This window comes from Periplaneta americana, chromosome 3, assembly GCF_040183065.1.
Source record: "Periplaneta americana isolate PAMFEO1 chromosome 3, P.americana_PAMFEO1_priV1, whole genome shotgun sequence".
Lineage (NCBI taxonomy): Eukaryota > Metazoa > Arthropoda > Insecta > Blattodea > Blattidae > Periplaneta > Periplaneta americana.
In genome coordinates, this window is record NC_091119.1 from 88,119,456 (window position 1) to 88,142,962 (window position 23,507).

General features: G+C 34.6%; 1 protein-coding gene across 1 annotated transcript in view; it reads left to right on the plus strand.

The window, feature by feature from the left end:
- The window catches only part of Arp3 (Actin-related protein 3), a 42,378-nt gene that overhangs the window by 14,978 nt on the left and 3,893 nt on the right, over positions 1-23,507 (plus strand). The window contains exons 3-6 of the mRNA XM_069820927.1: positions 1,602-1,758; positions 4,396-4,553; positions 5,068-5,385; positions 17,480-17,698. Of these exons, the coding sequence (XP_069677028.1) occupies positions 1,602-1,758; positions 4,396-4,553; positions 5,068-5,385; positions 17,480-17,698 (852 nt within the window). The remainder of the gene's footprint in view (positions 1-1,601; positions 1,759-4,395; positions 4,554-5,067; positions 5,386-17,479; positions 17,699-23,507) is intronic.

Here is a 23,507-nt window from a genome sequence, read left to right on the forward strand (position 1 = left end):
TTTTTTTTGCAATGCCCTAAATTGTCGCTGCTACAACCTGACTTCATTCTTGATGCTTAATATTTCCCTGTGTGAATCTTGTGTTTATCCAAACTATACTTAGACAAATTTACACTACAGGAGAGTGACTGTGTCAAAGGGTGTTTATTACTGTTGAGAAAGTGTGATTTACAATGTTACAAAGTTCAAATCTTTCAGGCTTTATCTAATAATACCTAAAGAAGGCAAGTAGCCACCTATTGAACCGTGCGTCAAATGTATTACATGTGCAAGTTACTGTTACAGCTGTCATCAAGAAATGCTGCACCTAAATTTGTTTTGTCTTCTATGAAGACTTCTGTGATTGCATTGCTTCCAACACCATGCCTAAGTATCCAGAAATATCTGATACAAGACGCTTATGGGGGCATGGTTAAATTTAATATACAGGGTATTTCAAAAAACATTGTAAAAATTTCGCTGAGTGGTAAAACAGGACTCTTGGAGTCGTTTGAAATAGGGAATGCATGTTCACTGAAGCTTCCTTTCAGAGTTAGGTCATTGTAAACGTGCTAACTGCTGCAGGTAAGCACGTAGCTTGAAATTGACTAAATGCCCTTTTGGTGCCTTGTATCCATGTTTCAAAAAAGATTGTAAAAATACTTCGTGAGGAGTTGTTTGAGATAGGGAATACATGTCCACCGAAGCCTTTCAGAGCTATAACCCCTGTAGGTAGGCAGGTTGCTTGAAATTAAAGGCCATTTTTGATGCCTGGTAACTATGTCTGTGTTTCAAAAAGATTGTAAAAACTTCGTCAGGTTGTAAGGTAGGAAATTGGTGCTGTTTGAGATAGGGAATGCAAGCATCAAAAGGGTCTTTCATTTCAAACAACTGGCCTACCCGCAGGGATTAGCAGCACCTTTACAATGACGTAGCTCTGAAAGGAGGCTTCGGTGGACATGCATTCCCTATCTCAAATGGTTTAAAATGTTCTGCTCTATCATTCTACAAAGTTGGATGCCTTCTGTGTGTATGTATGTCTCAACCCTGGCAATTCATTTACGTTCCAGCTGTTCAACCAGGGTTCTACCCCTGCAAATAGTCTTCTGTGGTATATTAAAGAGTACCAGAACAGCTTTTCTTGGCACTTTGGTTTCTCTGTCGTATTTCTTATCTCTGATTAGCTTATGTAGTTCAAAATGGTGTTAAGAATAGAATTACAATATAAGTATTTTGCATTATAGAGGTTTTGGTATGAAATATTAATAGAGCACTACTTTGTTGCCTTTTATAGCTTACATTAACATAAAATTATAGCATTTTATGTAACCTCGTTTCTATAAAATGCACTTTATTTTCTGCACTGTTAAACATATTTTAGCTGCGCCTTTAATGTGTAGCGAGGACAAGTAAACACTAGAAACTAGAGAAAGTATTTTTGTAAAGAAACTTCAAATTCTGTACCATTTCCGAAAGTAAATATATTTACGAGAAAGAAGAAAAGCATTCATATTAATAAACAAACATAATTTTTATGCGAAATATTATGAAATAAATTGATTTGTGGTTTTTAATGTTGTTAGTCATTCTACAGACTTATAATGATTTTGTTTTTTTTACAGTATCCAGTGCGACATGGCCTTGTTGAAGATTGGGACCTCATGGAGAGATTTTTGGAGCAATGTATTTTTAAATACCTTCGTGCAGAACCAGAAGACCATTATTTCTTGCTCACAGAACCACCTCTCAACACACCAGAAAATCGCGAATATACTGCAGGTTAGATCTTCCTTTACATAATATGTATATTAGGAGTTTTGAAATACTATTGAAATTATTTCTGTTTGCAAAGAATCTTGGATTTAGGTGATTTTTGTTAACAGAAATAATAATTCTCATATCATATAATTGAAAGCAACAGTAATACACTTTTTGATGAAAATACAAGCTTTTGGAGTCATCGAGACTGAAAAAGTGACTTTTGGCTTGATTTTTACTTGTGTAAAATCTCTTCTTATAATTTATTTTTGTTCATGTCCATTATTAAAGTTATCCTTGGTGGTTATATTGATTATTGTGCTTACCTCTGGACCTAAGTATCTCAGGATCAAATCCAGCTGAGAGTGACGGATTTTTTAGACAAGAAAATATCGAATGCAGTGTTTCTTCTTGGAGGAAAGTAAAGTTAGGGGTTCTCTGTCACACTATGTTTGTGGTATATAAAATAAATTTATAATTTGATGTAAATGTTGTAAAAAAATTCTCAATTGTGTAATCCATATACATTTTCGAATTTTGTGGGTCTACTGAGTATTCTTTAGTTTGCAAGAATAGAAATAGTCTGAGAATTTCGTGATACTTTATTATCACTAATGGTATAAATAAAATCGTGGTACCATGGATATTTTTGTGGATTTAAAGTGATGTGTTAGCAGGGCTGCCCATAGAAATTGTGGCTCTCCCCCACAAACATTGTCAGGGACCTTTCCCCTCGCTAATATTTTAATGAATGTTGAAAATTCTGTAATTTAAATGCAGTACTAAGACAAGAAGCTAAGGAAAAGATCCTTCTGTAGTAGCCTACTTTTTGAAACTTGTTGAAAACATAATTCCTATTTCAATAATATGTGATTCAAGAAAATTCTTCTTTCATGTGAAAAAAGTTTTTATGAATATTTTGTGTATTCTTCTCTCTATAAAATATCTAAAAATCATGCTGGGTCCCCACTCTGGTGGTGTCTGTTGTCCCCTATGGGCAGCCCTATGGTAGTAACAACAAACACATGTACCAAAGAGGTATATGAAATCACCTTAAAACTATGCACATAATGTCAAAATTTGCACTCCAAAAATAACAGTAGGCCTAGTGTTTTTGAAGCCATTATGCAGAAAAATAGCTATTTACTAAAAATTGACTTTTTTTTCCTCAGTGTGTATTTTTTTCTTCGAGAAGAAATAGTACTGCATAAAACAATACAAGTAACACATTCCACAGTGTTGTCTTCTAAGAAATAATTTTCAGAAATAATACTGGTCATATCATTTGTAACATTACACAGTGTACTGTATAATATGTACTATACTGTTGCAAGAAGAAAACAGTCCAGCGGTCGAGTGCTGATGGTGCTCAGCAGTTATGAAAGAACTTCTGCTGGTTCTTTTGACTACATTGGTTAATTAGTTTTTGTATAGTTGTATTTTGTAAGTTATTTTTTTTATTTTTTTTTATTTCCAATGCCACCAGGTTGTCTTTTGACAGTTCTGGTCTTCTCTCCTGGAAATGGCGTATGTGTAACCCACTTCTGAGGTTGGAGCACCTGGAAGACAGAGTTACATAACCCCGATGATATGATAGGATGATTATGATTATGTGATGCCAAAAGAGGTCTTATCTCTAAACTTAAGTTCTAGACCATAGACAAACACAGGAATAATCGTCTTTAAGGAAAAATTCCTGCATTCTAAATGGGAATCGAACCCGGGACCTCATAAATTGTAGCCAGAAGCTCTGACTAGTAGACTGTGAGGCTGGTTGTATTCTGTAAGTTTTCAATACAAGACTGTTTGCAAGAAGGTAGTCATAGTTTGATATGACTTTCTGTATGATAGTAATTTTATGAAGTAGGTCTACATAATATATTTTAAGGTTTCAGATGTTGAGTGAAGTAGGAAGATGGGAAAGAAAATTACCTGTATCTGTGAAAGTAATTAATTCAATAACACTATTTTATACGATTGTAATACATTTTTTTTTGGAAGGCAGAAAATAGGAAAGATTGGAGAAAGCTGGGTTTGCAGTGAAAGACCTGCCCTTGGGCAGAACACTAAATGAATGAATGAATGAATGAATACATTTTTAATGCACAATATTTATTTACACATTTGTCTCTTTAAGTACTCTTATAGGTATGTTTGTCTAAAATAGTCACCAGTGATCCTTAACAGCTGCACATTTCTTCACGATTTGAAGTGTAAGTCAGTTTAAAAATGATTTTAAGAAAAACAGAATAAATTATGGAGGAAGGAGAAGGGACAATGTAAAACTCGTTAGGTTTTCCATTTTTTTATTTGTTTATATTTACTTCAGAATTTTCTTAAATATCCATTTGTATAGAATAGATATTTTTGTAAACATCCAGTGTCTACATATGACATAAGATATGTAATAGGAATATAATTTCTTTTTACTTGCATGAATTCTAGTTATTATATATTCTGCTTTGTACTGTTGATGTCATTAGCAACTGTAATTGATTTACTCTTCAGACTTTGTTTTGAGCGCACCAGTTAACTAAAACTAGATCTTTCAGAAGGGTTTCATATGAATCAATTTAACACATCTAAGCAAAAAAGTACAGAATGCTCTTCGATTCAGAGTAAGAAAATATTGGAATATAATTTTGTATTGTGTTTCAGAGATAATGTTCGAATCGTTCAATGTTCCTGGTTTATACATAGCTGTACAAGCAGTATTGGCCTTAGCTGCATCATGGGCATCACGTTCAGTCAGTGAACGCACTCTTACGGGTATAGTTGTTGACAGCGGAGATGGAGTCACCCATGTAATTCCTGTTGTAAGTAGTGGTTGTCAATTTAAATTTTTATATCAGTTACTAATTTTAATATGTAGGACATAATCCCTGTCCCTGCACTGAGAAATGACGGATGGGATATAAAAAATTGGATGTGGACAATTCGATCTAGCTTTATTCAAAACTGCTTATTTGCTTTTCAGTATTTCCAGTAAAGAGTGTGGAACTTCTTTTTTTCTTCAAGGTTTTTGTAAGCCATTACAATGCAAGACATGGTTCTTATTTATATGTCATGTCATGTTGTCAGTATGCACGCATACTCACTCACTTTCCCCCTCACCCTTTCCCCTCTCTCTCTGTCTCGCTCCCCCTTCCACTCACCTTTCCCAATTCTCCCTTCTCCTCTCTCCACACTCCCCCTCCACTTTTCCTCCGCTACCCTTCATCTCTCTTTTCCTCTCTCTGGTTATTTGTGGTTTATTGTTCTGATTCTGATTTTTATCCATTGATTCTATTGCCAAAATTAAATGAAAGTTTATCTTTTTTTTGGTTTCAGGCCGAAGGTTATGTAATTGGTAGTTGCATCAAGCATATTCCAATAGCAGGCCGTAACATAACTTATTTCATACAGTCACTCCTCAGAGAACGTGAGATTGGCATACCCCCAGAACAGTCACTAGAAACAGCAAAAGCCATCAAGGAGCGCTTTTGTTATATTTGTCCAGATATTGCAAAGGAATTTGCAAAGTATGATTCTGATTCATCGAAGTGGATGAAGAAATATGAAGGGGTTAATTCTGTCACGAAAACTCCATTTGTTGTTGATGTTGGCTATGAAAGATTTTTGGGACCAGAAATTTTCTTTCATCCAGAGGTATGTTGTCTCTTTCATATGATTATAGTTTTTGATGAGGAAATTTGAACTAACTTTAAGTTTGATTTCTAACTTAACTCTGTGTTGTCTCTTTTCTACCGCAATAATTTACACATTTTAGATTTAGAGAGATGGCATATTATACTGTTTAATCTAAGTTCAGTCTGGTATTACATAATTATAATCCTTATATCATTAAACTTGTTCTTTAAGTGAAACAGTAGTATTCCTCGTATCTGGGAACTGTGAGACAAAGCTAGTGCTGGTTAACAGATTTTGCCAGTTAATTGGAAAATAATTGTATAGGTTCAGAATTAGGCTTTTAGGTATTCTACTGTGTCCTGGAACTTGACATTTCTAACGTTCCGGAACTACTTAAGGTCCCATCATCATGTCTAGAGCCCAGAGTTTTAGGTGCTAAAAGTTAATATTGTTCCTCGCTATAGTTTATAAATATAGAAGCCATGCCCCCACTTCTTTGAGATGTCATTCAGTATTTTCCCTTTGATACAGCTAAAAGTCTCTAATCCTCTTAACCACCACTTATAAACTAGCGCACAATTCACAAGATCATTGTCATGCCTCCATTCTTTGAGATGCCATTCTTGTCATTCACTATTTTCCTTTTGGTATCGTTAAAGGTCTTTAATCCTCTTAATCACCACTTACAAATTAGCCATGGTTTACAAGATCTGTTGCTCAGTCCTTCTGACTCTGTTATCTATTATTACATATCGGACTCTTGTGAACTAAGCTTAAAACCCTCCTCACAGGCACCACTTCTATTCATCTACACTCAGTGCCATTCTTAACTTTTAGCACCTAAAATTCCGAGCTCTAATCATGATAGAGAGGTCACCTACTCTGTTGAATATATTATGCCAGGCTAATTCAGATGACTGAGCAGAGGTTTTAATAGGCTGTTGTTTATATAGGAAACTATTTGCTGAAATCAAATGAGATAATCAATCAGATAGAGGTGGAAGCAAAGTAAAATTATGACAGAGTAATTGTCTCATGCCTCCATGTTAATGAGCTATGTGCCAGTGCACTTTATTAGATCCAGGTACCCAGCTTTGAAGCCATTAGCCCTTTGAAACTAGCTAAATTTATTTTCCCTGTTAAAGAATAACGTTTTATTATCAAGAGGAGCATTATTTAAATTGTGGCTATTGTTGAGAAAGGGAGGATGAGCATGGTGGAGTCTTAACTGTAGATTAAAATGTGGGAATGAATGAACGAAAGGGGAAATGGGAGGAGAAACATTAAAAGGTATGCGAAAACGCATCATTGTAAGAGAGTTAAGGGCTGAGAAAAACTGAATATATGAGCTCCAAGCCTGTTGACCACTTGTCTCACTCCGAGTTTCGCTGTTCCACTGAAGGAACTCTAGAGAATTTTGTGGGGAAAAGCCGAAAATGGATGTAACTTAATAGCTATTATATAAAAGGGGGGAGGGGAGAGAAGATGACAGCAACATCAGAAGGAGAAATGCTAGAAGATGTAAGCCTGCACATTGAGAGGTATAGGTCGCGCCAGAGATTTTGGCAGATGGATTTTCTTACTGTGATCTGGAGAGCGAGTTCCTCACCGCTGCAAGATCGGCTGTTATCTCTGTCGCAGTGGAATGGGTAGGACATAAGAGTAAACATGCACGCCCGAGCATTTGTGCACTCTGGACAGTCACCTCCAAAAACTAAACAAATAATACAGTAGTCTATATGTGTCTTTGGTATTCCCAAGAAACTTGTTCGATTAATTAAAATGTGTCTCAATTAAACTTACAGCAGAGTCCGTATAGGTCAGTTTCTATCCGATGCTTTTCCAATTCACTGCGGGCTAAAGCAAGGAGATACACTATCACCTTTACTTTTTAACTTCGCTCTAGAATATGCCATTAGGAAAGTTCAGGATAACAGAATTGAACGGGTTACATCAGCTTTTTGTCTATGCGGATGACGTGAATATATTAGGAAAAACTCCACAAACGATTAGGGAAAACACGGAAATTTTACTTGAAGCAAATAAAGCGATAGGTTTGGTAGTAAATCCCGAAAAGACAAAGTATATGGTTATGTCTCGTGACCAGAATATTGTACGAAATGGAAATATAATCTGTTATATATATGGAAATATATATGTAGATGGAAATATGTTAATCCTCAGTCAATAGATAAGACTGAGTTTTACGAAATACGAACATTAAGGGATGGAAAATGGGAAGCAGTAATGATCAAAATAATTATACCGATTTATTTTTTTTTAGCCAGCAGACGTGCAGCCTTTAAATTTAAAACAAAGATTCACTCATAAAATTGGGTTAGACTATTCATCTCATCTCTCAGAATTGTTTCTAAAATGTATAAGGAAAGTAAAAAAATTCAATTTCATGTAGGCTACTCCCTTGAAATAAGTTCAGTTTTTTTTACTTCCGAGCAGAGAGGAGAGAGAAAGAAGTCGACAATTTTAAAAATTCACTAAACTATATTTAACTAGAGACATAAAATTTAAAATGAAGGTTACTCTCTACAATATTGGTTAAACATTCTCAGATTTTTTAAATACCATATCCTAAGGTACGGTACTGATGAAAAGGCAGAAGGGAGTGAGAAATCTCATGTCATCCGATATCGATGAAAGTCGATATCTGGGGATCTTTGCGATCACAGAATACGAATAAGGTATTATTTAGTCCGACTTTGTCCCTAAAGTGGTGGAGTGGGACAAAAATGGGTGAAAAATTAATTTAGATATCTTAGGGGTTTTCGAGACGAAAATTACGAATAATACAATTTGTGCGAATTCAATATGGCAGTTTCAGTACTATGAATTATATTTAAAAAAATTAAACATCGGATATCGCACAGGTAACACATGTACAGTATTTAAGGGGGTATGTAACACCTTTTGATAGTAGGCCTATACATTTAGTAAAATCCAAAGTGTAATTTCTACATATTCTGAATGAATGTTATGCTGGAATTGAGTATAGTCATCAGCCAATACCTCTAGATTAATAAATAACGTTTTAGAATTCATAAAGTACAGTATTTATTGTGAATGGTAATTATGTTTTTCAATTGGTGCAATTTGTGCAGGGAAAATTGGTTTCTCTGATATTTTGTACAATTTCGAATATTTTAAAATGCTTTCTTCTCTGTTCAATTCACAATGTGCGTGTGAAGAAATTATTGCCCTTGTAATATCCATTACAATCCTATTTATTATACTCTTATATAAATCTAACTTCCGCAGCATGCAATTTTACCCAATTAACCAAATTATATTTTGATTATTAAGAATCGTAATTTTATTAACTTGAATTGTCGTACCACCAGTAGAAGATCCCTAGATCATTACTGGACAAATTTTGTATATTGATCTGGTAAGGGTAGGATTATATATATATATATATATATATATATATATATATATATATATATATATATATGCGCAATGCAATGGTTTTTCCATTTAATTAAGAATTAATTTAGTTTAGAAAATGTAGGAGACGTATTGTAAAATCATTGCGAACGGAAGTCATTTACATTTATTAAAGGTATTCTTTGACTAGGACTGTACTGTGGTGTGTTTCATAATAAGGATAATTGATATGAGCTGCTGTTATGAAAATATGAACGACTCAGAATGTTATCGCATCTCATTCTCGCAGCTTACACAAACAATATCGGCTCGCCTACTGGAAATGTCATCGAGGTCATCTGCCAAAATCGGTGCCTCCGACTATACTGTGTTCTTTCGCAGTGTGAGCGGAACTCGAGTAAACTAAAAAAACTTGAACATGTAATACAACTGCATATGAAATGGTACCATAGAGGAGACAAATCTAAGCATTATGTTACAAAAAGGAGTAGTTAATGTAATCTGTGTAGTATTGTCCATGATACAATAGGTAGCCAATGGTAATCCAATGTGGCATGTGTTATTAGAATGAAGTAATCTGATTGAAAGGATTATGTGGTTAAGTTAAGTGCTTACAATTAGTAAGGTATATTGAGTTATTACGCATAAATAACCATTTGGAATATACCAGGAGTTTCAGATCACCCGTATCAGCCTTTTTTCTCGAAAACTATGTGATACTGGTTCATAAAAAAGTTTTGATAACCAAAACCTGTGTAAAGAATCGATTGGTGATAATAGCATTTCCCGTAACAAACAGGATGTAGCGATACCTGTGGTCAACTTCGAAATTTCAAATGAGAACATAGGTCATTGAAGGTACCATTAGAAACTACTTTTAAAAAGAAACAACTTTTACTGAAACTTTTCTTCTCTAACTTTTATTGTTTACTCACAAAGCAACAAAATTGGTATCTTCTGAGAAATACTGTATGTTGTTTATGTATGTGCACTCTTCAGAGTAGTGTTCAAAATTTACGCCATCCTGTGCTGAACAGTGCTCTGATCACCTCGTAACATCTGTGATTACACTTCAGCACAGCTGAGAGGCCCACAGGCTTCTGTAATTCTTTGTTTCATGTCTTCTCTAGTTGTTGGACGCATCTGGTAGAACATGTATTTAATTCTCTCCCACAAGAAGAAATCATTTGGAGCGAAGTCAGGAGATCGGGCTGGCCAAGCTACTAATGCCCCTTGTCCAATTCACAGTAGAGGAAGTAACTGGTTAATAACTCGTTGAGCTCTATATGAAAAGTGAGCCATACAGCCTTCCTGCTGAAATCACATCATTAACCGAATCGCAAGGAGAACATCATGAATCAACTGGTGCATAATATTTCGGAGGAAGCGTGCGTTCTACCATTAAGGTTTTCCTCAAAAAAGTATGGTCCTATGACTCGGTGTCTGAGGAGGCCACACCACGTGTTGAGGCTCAGCATGTGCTGGTAATCCACTTCACGTAGCCAGTGTGGATTAACTGGAGACCAGTAATGGGCATTGTACAGATTCACCTGACCATTACTTTTGAAAGTTGCGTCATCAGTCCACAGAATTCTGAGCAAGAAATCATAATCTGTGTTTAGAAACCAAATGCAGAAATCAACACGAGTCTGGAAGTCATGTCAGTTCGTGATGGAGATGAATATGGTATGAATGAAGTTTGTTGTCTGTCAGAATTCTAAACACTGTATTATGGTGCAATCCTGAGTCACGGGCAAGCCTTCTTGTGGGAAAATTAAATACATTGTCTACCAGGTGCGTCCAACAACTAGAGAAGACATGAAACAAATAATTAGAGAAGCTGTGGATCTCTCAGATGTGTTGAAGTGTAATCACGGATGTTAGGAGGTGATCAGAACATTGTTTAGCACAGGGTGGCGTAAATTTTGAACATTTACTATGAAGAGTGTACGTACATAAACAACACACAGCATTTCTCAGAAGATACAATTTTTGTTGCTTTGTGAGTGAACAATAAAAGTTAGAAAAAAAAAGTTTCAGTAAAAATTGTTTCTTTTTAAAAGTAGTTTCCAATGGTACCTTCAATGACCAATGTTCTCATTTGAAATTTCGAAGTTGACCACAGGTAGCACTACTTTCAGTTTGTTACGGGAAATGGTACTACCACCAATCAATTCTTTACATAGGTTTTGGTTATCAAAATTTTTTTATGAACAACCAGTATCACATAGTTTTCGAGAAAAAAGGCTGATACGGGTGGTCTGAAACACCTGGTATATTATTTATTTTATTTATTTATGATACTGGTCTTATCGAAAAAAAAAATCTTCTGTCCATGATTATATTGTATTGTATTTAGTTACATTCCATGGTCTTCATACATTGCTTCATAGGTAGAATATGAAACATGTCAAAAAAATCTTATTAGTACTATATAGTCTTAATTATATTCACAGACTAGTTGAAATATATACAGAAGAGTTTTACAATATAGTCTACTAGTGCAACACAAAGGTTTGGTATCAAGACTTTACACAAGACAGACATATTCATGAAGCATTGTGAATGTCTTAAATTCACCTACAGAATAGAAGGCGTCAGAAGTTAGGTCCTTTTTTAATTTGGCTCTAAGTAATCTTGTATTTTGAATTTGATTTTTTATATCCATTAGGAGGCTATTAAAAATGTTACTGTCATATAACGCACTCCTTTTTGATAGCACGATAGACTTGCCTTATGAAAGTCAGTTTTTGTTGCGTATTTATGCTATGAACTGTTGAATTAGTTACAGCATTTTCACGATTACATACAAATAAGTTTAATGAAAAAATATGCTGACATTATAATGCCATGGGCATTATTTGTAGTTTTTTTAAAATGGTCCTACACAATTCTCTAGATATGGCACCTACTACAGTATTATTCTAATTACTCTTTTTTTTTTTGTAGTAGAATTGATGGTTGATATAATCCATTCTCCTTCAGATATTATGATTCTGGACAATGGACACATTTCTCCTCCACGGGCAGCATTGAGTGAGGCAAAGGAGGGGAGGTTACGTTAGAAATAGTAGGAACCACTGAAAGTACAGTGTTGGTTGGTCTGAGAGCATTGTGTATTAGTAAATCTCTATTCAGTATCTAATAAATATTATTTCATTATAGCTATGATAATTTTAATTATAGTTAATACAACAACTATGGCAATTGAGTGCAGGATGTTCCAAACGAAGGTCACCAACACCTACAGTTTTCATTTTGAAAGGGAGGAGATGTTATGATTACCTATAGAAAGGGATAGAATTGCAAAATGCTTAATTTGTAATAAAGTGCTTAATAGATGAAGAAATACAATTGCAGAAAAATTATACTGCTTGCCATTAAGTGACTATCTGAAATATGAGGGAGCAGATTGCACAGAAGTGATAGAAGATATATTTAATTTGTTTATTGTATGGCACTTTATCAACTGCAGTGGTTATCTAGTGTCTGAGTGAAATGAGTAGCTTAATATCAAATACGGACATTTGAACTCAATCGAAATTTAGATAGCTGTGGTTTTTTATACAATTTTTCATGCTCTTTCCAGTCATAGTGAAATCATATGCAAACTCTAACACTATATTTATAAAATAAATTGTGTTAAATATTACAAAGAACACTGTGAATTAAAAAATTGCCTCTAGATTAAAACTATGGAGACGACAGATGTCCGTCTTTGATATTAAGCTACTCAAATGATGGTGATAATGCCAGCAAAATGATTCCAGGGTCCAGCACTGAAAGTTTTCCAGCATTTGCTCTTAATGTGTTAGGGGAAAACCCTGGAAAAACCTCAACCAGGTAACTTGTCCCAACCAAGATATGAATCCAAGCCCACTCGTTTCACGGTTAGACATGTTAACTGTTCCTCCACAGCAGTGGATGATAGATCTAAAGAAGATGATGATGCTTTTAGGCACTAAGTAACTGTTAAATTCTTATGTAGAAAAATATTTCTTGGGATTAGTTATTAAATCAGTTCATAAAAGCAGTATCAATATGTTGTCACTGTTATCAGGATCACAATTCTTTCCAAAAGTAAAATATGTATTTATATGCCTATAAATATAAAAGTAAATGATGTGACACAGAAAACCGTGCCAAAAATCGTCAACATTATTTTATATTTTCTTCCTGTCGATATAAAACCTACAGAAGTTTAAATCGTTAGTGGAAAATTTTGCATTTTTATAGTATTTCAAGCATTAATAAAATTACTGATTTTACCTACTTCCCGATAATGACTATCACAGTTATAGAAGAAAAATATTTCGTGAAATTATATCTCATATTTTATTTTTCATTGAAAATATTTAAATGTTCTGTTTTAACTGAAAAACACATTTTATATGGGATATGAATTTCAACATTAATACGATTTACGTGTGTATTAAAATATTTGCTCCAGTAACCTGTAGATAGGATATTGTTTCCTAAGCCAAATCAGTTACATAATTATTATGTTAGAGTGAAAATGAATGTAAAATGAGAAAATTTATTTATATTTTATTCAGTATGAATCTTAGATCGATTTTTCCAGTAGCGTGAAGAGATAGCTTTATTTATGGAGTTAACAGAGAACACAGTTATAGAATTAGGGAGTAAAAAATGGTATGCGGTTTGGTTTCTTAGTGGACATAAGTCACCTCAAGACCAAGAAAATCAAAATTACAAGCTAGTGCAGAATGAATATTTCAATAATATGAATTACCACAATATTAAAAATTGTATTTTCAAGATTACATGTAAAATAGTCTACATGTACATTGTTTTGAACTATTGCAGTTATTTTGTTACATTTTGCGTTTGAATCACTGTAATTTTGTGTGTCAACATTGATAAATTAATATATTTTCATTTAAAAGATATGAAAATTATCTGATACTTCATATTCATGTTCATTATTTTCTTAATTTTTTGGCAAAATGTTACTTTCTCTGTATAGGCCTGCTGTTACGGTATTGTCATTATCATCATAGTCATAATTATAATTATCATATCCATAATAATTAACCACAACTCGTCACCATCACCACTACCATAGCCTACAACAACAAAATATTAAAATGAACATAAAGCCCCAGGTTCATATGTACATTATAAAGCTGCTACTGCAGCATATATCTCCAGCGATAACAAGTGTCATAGCCATACGATGCCTGACCTTGATTCGTTCACCCTGTGTGGACAGTAGGGCAAGTATCTGAAGCCTGATAGCTCTTTCAATAAGCTCTGATGTATACCTCTCTTATCACGTCTTGCAATCCATGGTTTAACTCCTGATCACATATTTGTATTGTGATCAGGGGTTTAACCTACAGACGTTTCTTTTTTAGTAACATGCATATTGTAATAATTGAACTAATTATAGCCAAACAAGCATAATACTGTTCTTCATTCATGGTGTTATAAACTTACCGCGTAAATATTAGTATAAACAAATCATAAACTTAACGCATAAATATTAGTATCAACAAATCCTCGGAACACGTGTTCACTGTTGTGGAACAAGTGTTAGGAGAGCTTTTGTTCCTAATTTTAGGTTATGTTTGATAAAATCTTTTATAAAAGATTTTATGTAGTGTAATATACAACAAATTGCATCTTTTATCGAAGATCTTTGATAAAATATTTTATCATATTCTTTGTAAAAGAACTTTGATAGTGTAATAATAGCTTCACAGAGACTGTATTTTCTTTGCGATGTATCATAATTTGGACTCATCTTGAAAAACAGAAATAAAAAACGAAAACGTTTGAAACAGTAGCTGATCATTGTTCGAACCGCACACACAAGCACAAGCCTGTGCAAACTCAATTCATAAGTAACTGATAGAAGCGGAAACTTGAGCTCGATGCCTTGATACAAAACCCACCGCACAAAACTGCTCTGCAAGCAGTCCACTCCGACCCATGCAGCAGTGAGGCAGGGTGACATCACGGGCTCATTCTGTGTGACACTGTGAAGCAGTGCCGAAGCAGCCCATGGGCTGGGCCATTGTGCAGGTCTCTGCCTCCATGTAGATGTTGAACAGGGTAGATGATAAAGGGGGTCCTTGTTGTACTCCTCTTCCTATAACTAATTTAAATATGCAAAACTGTGAGATGCCTTTAAATAACAATATTTAAATGAATTCATAATTCCTGTTTCTCTGACTGTAATGTGAAACATTACGAGATACCAGATATTGTGTTACTGGAAATCAATTTTTTTTTAAGACTGAATATAGCCACTGTTGTAATTCAGGCAGTAGGCACATTTGCTTGCTGATCTAGAGGTGCGCCTAGATGTGAGTTTGATTCCTACTTTGGCTGATAAGTTGGTTGGTTTTTTCCGAAGTTTTCCACTTCTATAAAGTAATGTCAAGTAATCACAGGATGAATGCTCGTCCTTATTTCGCCAAATATCTTGCTATCACCAATTCCATTGATGTTAAATAACTTAGTAGTTGATACAGTATCGTTAAATAACCGACTTCAAAAAAAAGACTACATCATTCATGTTCACTCACAGTTCTACAGCTCTTGTAGGGCGTTGGTTTCCCTTACAACTTATGCCCATTCTGCTCGATCTTGTGGTTTCCTTTGCCAGCCTCGGATTCCCATACAATGCAGGTCTTCCTCCACATTCTTCAATTTTCTTTTGTGGTCTGTCTCTTCATCTTTTTGCGTAAGGTTTACTAATATATAATACCTTCACTGAATTGTCATCTTCCATGCATTGTACATGCCTTAACTCTCGTAATCTACCTCTCTCAGTTTTTGTCACGAGGTCTGATCTATAATATGTACATAATTCTGTATTTGTTCTAATTTTGTATTTTCCATTATTGTGAACTGCTCCAAAACGTAATATCTTCCTTTCTCATTCTCATAATCTGTTCTCATTTGGATAAGGTTCATACATACTTTCGAATCATACATAGCCACGACCACACCTGTGAAATAATGGTTAACACGTCTGGCTGCAAAACCAGGTGGCCTGGATTCGATTCCCAGTCGGGGCAAGTTACCTGGTTGAGGTTTTTTCTGGGGTTTTTCCTCAACCCAACATGAGCAAATGCTGGGTAACTTTCGGTGCTGGACCCCGGACTCATTTCACTGGCATTATCACCATCTCATTCAGACACAAAATAACCTAAGATGTTGATAAAGTGTCGTAAAATAACCTACTAAAATAATACAAAAAAAATACATAGCCACTGCTCTGATTATTGTTTGGTATACCATATTCAGTTTCATTTTCCTCGATGACCGTGATAATCTTAATATATAATTCTAAAAGTTTATAAAATCTTGGGTTATAGGAAGATTATCAACATTTTGTAATACAGGAATAAGTAGAAATTGAGACTGGATTTTTGTTGTCAGCGAAATAGGAAGATCAAAGATCAGAAGAGGATCTAAAATTAAAAGGGAAGTTGTGAGAGAACAGTAGAGTTCCTATATATCCTGTAAAATATAGAAACATCTCTTTTTTCGCTAATGTGTCCCTTTGTCCCAAAAGACGTTTTTTAGACATGCTTTGTCCCATATTTAAAGTCAATGACTGAAAGAACAAAACTGGGAATATGAGCTGCTATTTAATTATAAATATCAGGGTCCATCACTGTTGGTGGCACTGGAATTTGCTACATTGACAACATCAGAAGTGACACAGAATGTATACAATGTTCTTAAAACAGTTCATGCTATGAAGCAAACTGCTACCAGATCAAATACTATTGATTCGCGCTTTTTTGATGAGATCATAATTATTCAAAATGTTCTGAATTCCAAAGAAATAGTGAATTGAAGGAAATTCTTAAGTCAAAACATTTACATGAAGTCTGGATGGACCTGTTCAAAAGTGTTGGTGAAAAGCTCCAAAATGTAAAAAAAGTGATGAGTTCTTTATGTATGTCCCTGGTACAAAATGCAAATGTTGAAAGATTGTTCTCCCATATGAACTCACTGTGGACTGACGAGAAAAAAACAAGTTACATATAAAGACAATAAAATTAATTCGATCCGGTGCTGTGGATTGAATTCGGGATAGCTCAGTGGTCAGAGCGCTTGGTACGTAGAACCAAGATCCTGGGTTCGATCCCCGGTGCCGGAGCGAATTTTTCTCCTAAAATATAAAGTGTCAATATTACAGATAAATTCTGTAGGACAAATTAATACATCTATAATATCCCTCAGAATTGTTAGTCAACTGTCCAAAGACAGGTCTGATACAAAGTGATACAGAGAAGGCACCACTTATGAGGCAACTAGACAAGGAAATAATGAGCTAGGATGGCCAGTTCCTTTCCCCCTCCATTGCGTACATTGCCAACTAGCTACATATTACATTAGTCAGACTTCAGATGCATACAAATAATTGTTCTTCCTCTGACACATATCATCAAGTGAGATGTACTGCCTGATAATAGAAGTACATATTAGCCATAACCTCGATCAGAGGATATTCCTCAGAGTAAGGGAACAATATTTAAGTTAATCTACTGCTATAATGTCTTTCTGAAGTTCAAACATCACATTTTGCCACTGTTCTTCAGATTATTAATATAATGACTGTGAGCTTGAGATGTATTACATGTTTGTGGATTTTTAAATGTGGAAAAAGAATTTGAAGTTCACTGAGCTTTAGTTTTTACCTGTACACTATTTTGCTTTTCCTCAGTTCTCTAATCCAGATTTCACCACTCCTCTTTCGGAGATTGTGGACACTGTGATACAGAATTGTCCCATTGATGTTCGAAGGCCATTGTACAACAATATTGTACTCTCAGGAGGCTCTACAATGTTCAGGGACTTCGGTAGGCGCCTACAGAGAGATATCAAGAGAACTGTAGATGCACGACTGAGACTAAGTGAGACACTTAGTGGTGGCCGAATCAAGGTATTGTATTGTGAATACTGGTGTCTTAAATGTGATTAACATTGATTTAAATTTATCTTTGTTTGAGCTCTAAAACGCTATCTTAATATTGATTTAAATTTGCCTTTGTTTAAGGTGTAAGAAGGTACCTGTACTTTATAGTAATGCATGTTTTAGATTTAACCAATTTGTTATTTAGAAAATAACTATAAAAATTTACTCAATTATTATGAGACGTTGGTGTTGTAGTTGTTAGTTCAATCTGTATATGTCAGACTGATTTGAAGTCTAATTGCTTATTCTTTTGTAGCTCATATAGGAATTATTGATGGATTAATATCTTCAAATTATTGGTTTTTTTTTTTTTTTTTTTTTTTTGGATCTTATATTTTAATACAGTAATTGCTCATGGTTTATGTTCTTCTGGTTTCTTTTGTTTGGCTAATATTTCATATTTATACAAATGTTTCAGATTTTCTGTGTTATTATAAATTTATTTTATATTTTGCATGTACCAGCATTGCTATTTTGTAATTTAATGATTAAAAAAAATTATCTTCTTCGTCTTCAACATCATCATCATCATCATGATTTTTTTAAGTCTCAGCAAACCAATTTTGGAAAAGGCATTTATCTTCATATTGTTGCTTAAAATAATTAAATATTCTTTAAATATATAATTTATTTCCAAAAAAAAAAATTGTCTGCGCAGGCATCCTGAGTTGCCAAGAACACAGAATAATATTAGCCTATGTACACAAGAATAATAACTGATAACAGTAAGTAGATTAGTCAAATTTATGTGAACATAGAACATGAATTTTAGAAATAATATAAATCAGTTTTGCAGAATTGTACTCATGATGACATCAGGCAATGCAACCAGCAATACACATGTCGTCGCATGGTTGTGGGTAGGATTGAGGGCCTGCTCAGACATTAGTGGCGTGCAGCCATCACAAACTTCATATTTACTGTACCGTAACTTTCAAGATGCCACAGAATTCTAAGTTTATGTCACAAGTAGCCAATCTCAAGATAGCGAATAAACTTTCCTCTTTCAGCTGCGATCTTTGTTTTGATTTTGCAAGTTTCAGTTTTGAAAAAAAAAAGTATTGGCGGCAAATAACCTAAGGGAAGCATATTTTTCCTTAGACAGAATTTTAAAGAAATTTAAACCACACATGTCTTTGCACCATGTTTGTAAATATGTATCACTCTGTAAATCAGTTGCTACTTGCTGCATTTCTAGTATAACGTTGTTCATGTATATGGTCAAAGGATTCGCAAAAAGTAAGAAATCATTTGCAATATTTTTAAAATCACCGAATCTCCGTTGTTGAAATTCTGTTTTTAGATTTAGATGAGCATAATTATTTAAATTTCATTCAGAAATATCAGAAAGAGACTGTATGCATGGGAAATGATGGAACTGTTCTTCCCTCATACTTGATTTCCAGATATCATTGTAATGGATAATCGCACAATATTGTACATGTCTACTAGGTTTTGCTATTGCCCTTTGTACTGCAATTTGGATTTTAAATATTCATAAATACCTGTGATCTTCTGAAGCTCTTTATGACATAGGCTGCATTATAATGACGTTTAATATTGTGTTGATAAATGCCCTTTAAAACTTTCGAGCACAATAAACATATACTGTTGTTTCCATAAGCACAAGAAAAATACGTCTCCTCCCATTCTTCTTTAAATACACGTTTCTTACCTTTGGACAGAGCCATGCTTAACTAGCTAAATGTTATACCACTGGTAGCTGCTTGTGTAATGTACCTGCAAAGGGTTGGTTGGGAGGGAGGATGTGTACTCCTTCCCAGCCCCTGCAACGTCACTTAGTAACAGGCATCGCGATGACATTTCTGCAGACAGCTGATATAAATTATACATATATTTATTACAATCACACACTAACGAAAAAAAAAAGGATGGGAAATTATAATATTCAGTATAAATGATTTTTCAGGATTACCACAGACCCTTTAATGGTTGAAATGATTATTTTAGGAATGATGTCATGAATTTCAATTTTTTAAGAGTGTTAACAGTTAATTGTGGGATGGTGCCCCTCACTCTTATCATTAAATCATGCACTTTCTATGCTTTCATCTGGTATTTTTCTTGAAAATACGGAATAGTAGACCCATAAATTTGTTGTTTCTCTTTTTTGACCTCAGATGGTTGGGTCTGGCTCATCTCAAATCTAACAGTTGGAGTCCAGTATAAAGCCTTTACTATTAGTCTTGTCTAGAGACACGATGTCCGCTCTTGTAATTCCACCACCTTCAGATGCAACGCAATACACCTCTTCATGGACCTCAAAGGATCTTTTTCTAAGAGTCTGTGCTATTAGTTTTCTGATGTTATGATAGTGTGAATTTCTCAGTAGTTCTCCATGTTGGCAGGATCCTGGGACATATGCTAAAGTTTCAACCTCGTTACAGTATCTGCAACGGAAACCATCCAAAGATCTCCCATGAAGACTTCTCACTGGTGCTTTGTTAGCATTCATATTAATTAGATCTCGCCATTCGGAGGAAGACAGACCCTTCTTAGATAAAATCCATTTATTGCTGGGAGTATATTCTTGAAATAAAATAACACCTCTTCCTTTATGTGCAAGCACACACCATTTATCGTACTCTTGCTTCCTAAGATTTTGTCGTAGTTTATGGACATTAATGTTACTTATATCCAGATCTTCAAGTGGAATTTTTAACTTCCTTAAACAGACTTTCTTTTCTGCTACATTGTTCCTTGTAGAAACTACAAGAGGATTTGACGTTCTCAATGTGTTGTAAATGTTGAGATGCTGTAAATATGCTTCCCATTGAACTTCGCATAATGTCTGCACCGTAATTTTTGACAGTAATGTGTAGTGAAAAAAAATTTCCGCATAATGTACGCATTACATTTTCAATTGTTACCCGTGGTAAATATAATCACAATGTTGGATGCACTTCTAATGTTTAAATTTTTTAAACAAAAGAGTTAATATTAAGATTGTTTTTTTAAAATACAAAAATGTATTGTGATTGGTTTTTGCTTTATTTGCATTCAATTTTAGGTTATACTGTGCTACTTTTTTTTTTTTTTTTTGTTCATTTCATATGTTACGCACTTTACATTACTGTATTACTGCTCATATGTATTCGATATATCAATGCTCTCAAGGTTGTACAATCGACCATTTTCTATATTACTTGAATGTTCGATGTCGAAACCGGCTGTGATTATCACGTAGGATGTCAGGTAGTTATGATTTTTTTCTCGCATATAATAAACACCCTGGATTTTTAATCCAAAAATTATGGAAAAAGTGCGTCTATTGCATGAGTAAATACAGTGATTCCAGAGCTGCATTGTCAACAGTAGGTCTGAACGTACCGTTCCTCAGACGATGAATTCGTAATAGAGTGTGTTACTTTGTGTAGAAATGACGCATTTTTTAATATACTTATAACTTCCCTGCTGAAAAATTATGTACAAAGAAGGAAGCAGTAAAATTTTTATTTCTTCCTAATTTTGTGTTTTCTGTATTTCTTCTTTGTACATTACACACAGGGCAGTATAATTTGTTGCTTTATTTTCACAATACTCCTAGTATAATTGGAATGTAAGACGCTAATAAGTTGGATTATTAATTTTATGTTTAGTTTCGGTTGACCAATATTGACTTTTATTTTATTTTCTGAAGTGTTTCTTCATTCCAGAAGCATGGTACATTTGAAGGGAATGTTCTTGTTTTTGGTTCAGTTTGGAATAGTTTACATAAGAAGCTTTCTGTGAAATTGATTCTGAAGTTGTATGTTCTATTGTTATTGGTTTAAAATTTCCTGACATTTGCTTTAGTGAGTTTGGTGTTGTAATGCGAAAATGTTTGACTGAATTTCAATGTTTCCCTTTAGAATCTAATCAGAGAAGTACATAAAGATCTGTTATGAAATAGCTGTTTTCTACACTCAAGAAGAAAAATAAAATTACAAGATCATATTGTGAACTGAAGTACGAGATCAGACAATTTAAAAATGGGACTGCTCCACTTCCGTCAAGGGTGAAAGGAGAGATATGGATTGCTAGTGAAAGTTGAGAACCTTGAAAGTTCTGCAATTCAGTGGGGTTTGGTTCTTCTCGCTATTCAACTTAGTTTGTCATTGAAAGTGGTTTGAAGTGGACGCTGTGTTGTTAATTTGTTGGAATAATGCCTAGTGAAAAGATGAACAATGTGTTAAACTCAAATTTCTTGTGTGTGCAATTATTAAAGCAGTGGTATGGGGCTAATTTAATGTCACGTTCATGAGAGGCACAAAAGCTTTAGTGAGGTCTGGGAGGAAGTGAAAGATGAACATCCGGGTCAAAATTCAAAGCAATGCTAATTGTTTTCTTTGACGTTAGGGGTGTTGTTATTTTTGAATGGGTGCGTGAGGGTCAGATTGTAAACCAGCTTTATTATATTGAGATTTTGACAAGGCTGAGAGAACAAATGAAGAAGAAGTGGCCAGATCTTTGGAAGAACAACACGTGGATGCTGCATCAGGACAATGCACCCACACACAATACTTTTTCGGTGAAGAAGTTTCTAGCCGATAAACGAATTCCAGTGCTTGAACATCCTCCATATTCGCCAAATTTAGTCCCCTGTGACTTCCTCTTCCCCAGAGTGAAAAGTGTCCTGAAGGGAACCCGTTTTCCGTCCATTGAAGAGGCAAAGGCAGAAATGGCAGACCTACTGAAAGTCTTGGGGGTTGATGAGCGCAGGATTGTTATGAATAATGGAAGACACGCATGCAGTGATGTGTAGACAGGGAAGGGGAGTATGTTGAAGTGGACAAGAGTTAAATTGTAAATTTCTAGAAATTAACCACATTTTTTAAACCAGTCCCATTTTTAAATTGTCTGACTTCGTATTATTTCTCTGTGATATTTAGAAGAAATAAAACGAACCCAGTCCCACATTCTTGAATAGGATTCTTTCTTACTTCGAATGCAGAGTTTTGGGCCTTGATTTTGAATTGTGGGTATTGAAATCTAAAGGGGAAGAATGGCACATGTTTATTTGGCTCTTGTCATACCAACCATTTTGTAAAGTGTCCATTATTTGACACCAGAGTGAACAATGTGAAACAAAATTTCAAACATTTTGACGAACCCCATGAAGGTAAAAGGGAGCATGGAGGTAGAGTTCCATGCTTTGATTACCTCGGCACTAGAATGAGGTGATATAGTCAGCACCATGCTCCAACCAGCTCTTTATTCCTGAGAGAAACCCTGTACTCAGTTTGACAGGATGTTGATTGGACCATGAGTTGGGTTACCAAACGTCCGTATTTAGCAGGACATGTCCGTATTTTGAAGGTTTATCCTGCCATCCGTATTTATTTTTGAAGATTTGTTAAGTGTCCGTATTTTTTATGTAAAAGTTCCAATCATCTCAATTTCAATAATTAAATTTCAAAACATCATTTCATTCTAAACTGTGTATAAATATTTACTTTTTCGTCCATATAAGCCTATTTTATTCAGAGACTGAATTCACTTCAACGATACAATAGTCCTCCAAGTATTAGTGTCACTGGTCAGTATGCTATTTGAAATAGAAACCACGAATAAATCATGGCACGTAGTGCTTTGTTCATAAAATCGGTTGATCGACATGCATAAATAGTAGCATGTTCTGCGGCATCATCAGTAACACGAGGTTGAGACAATTTTTTTTTTTTTCCACCTGAAAGTCAGCATCACTGAAACTGTAAACATGTGAACTTATTTCTCCGAGTGTAGTGAAGGCCATTATTTCAGTCATCTGTCAGCA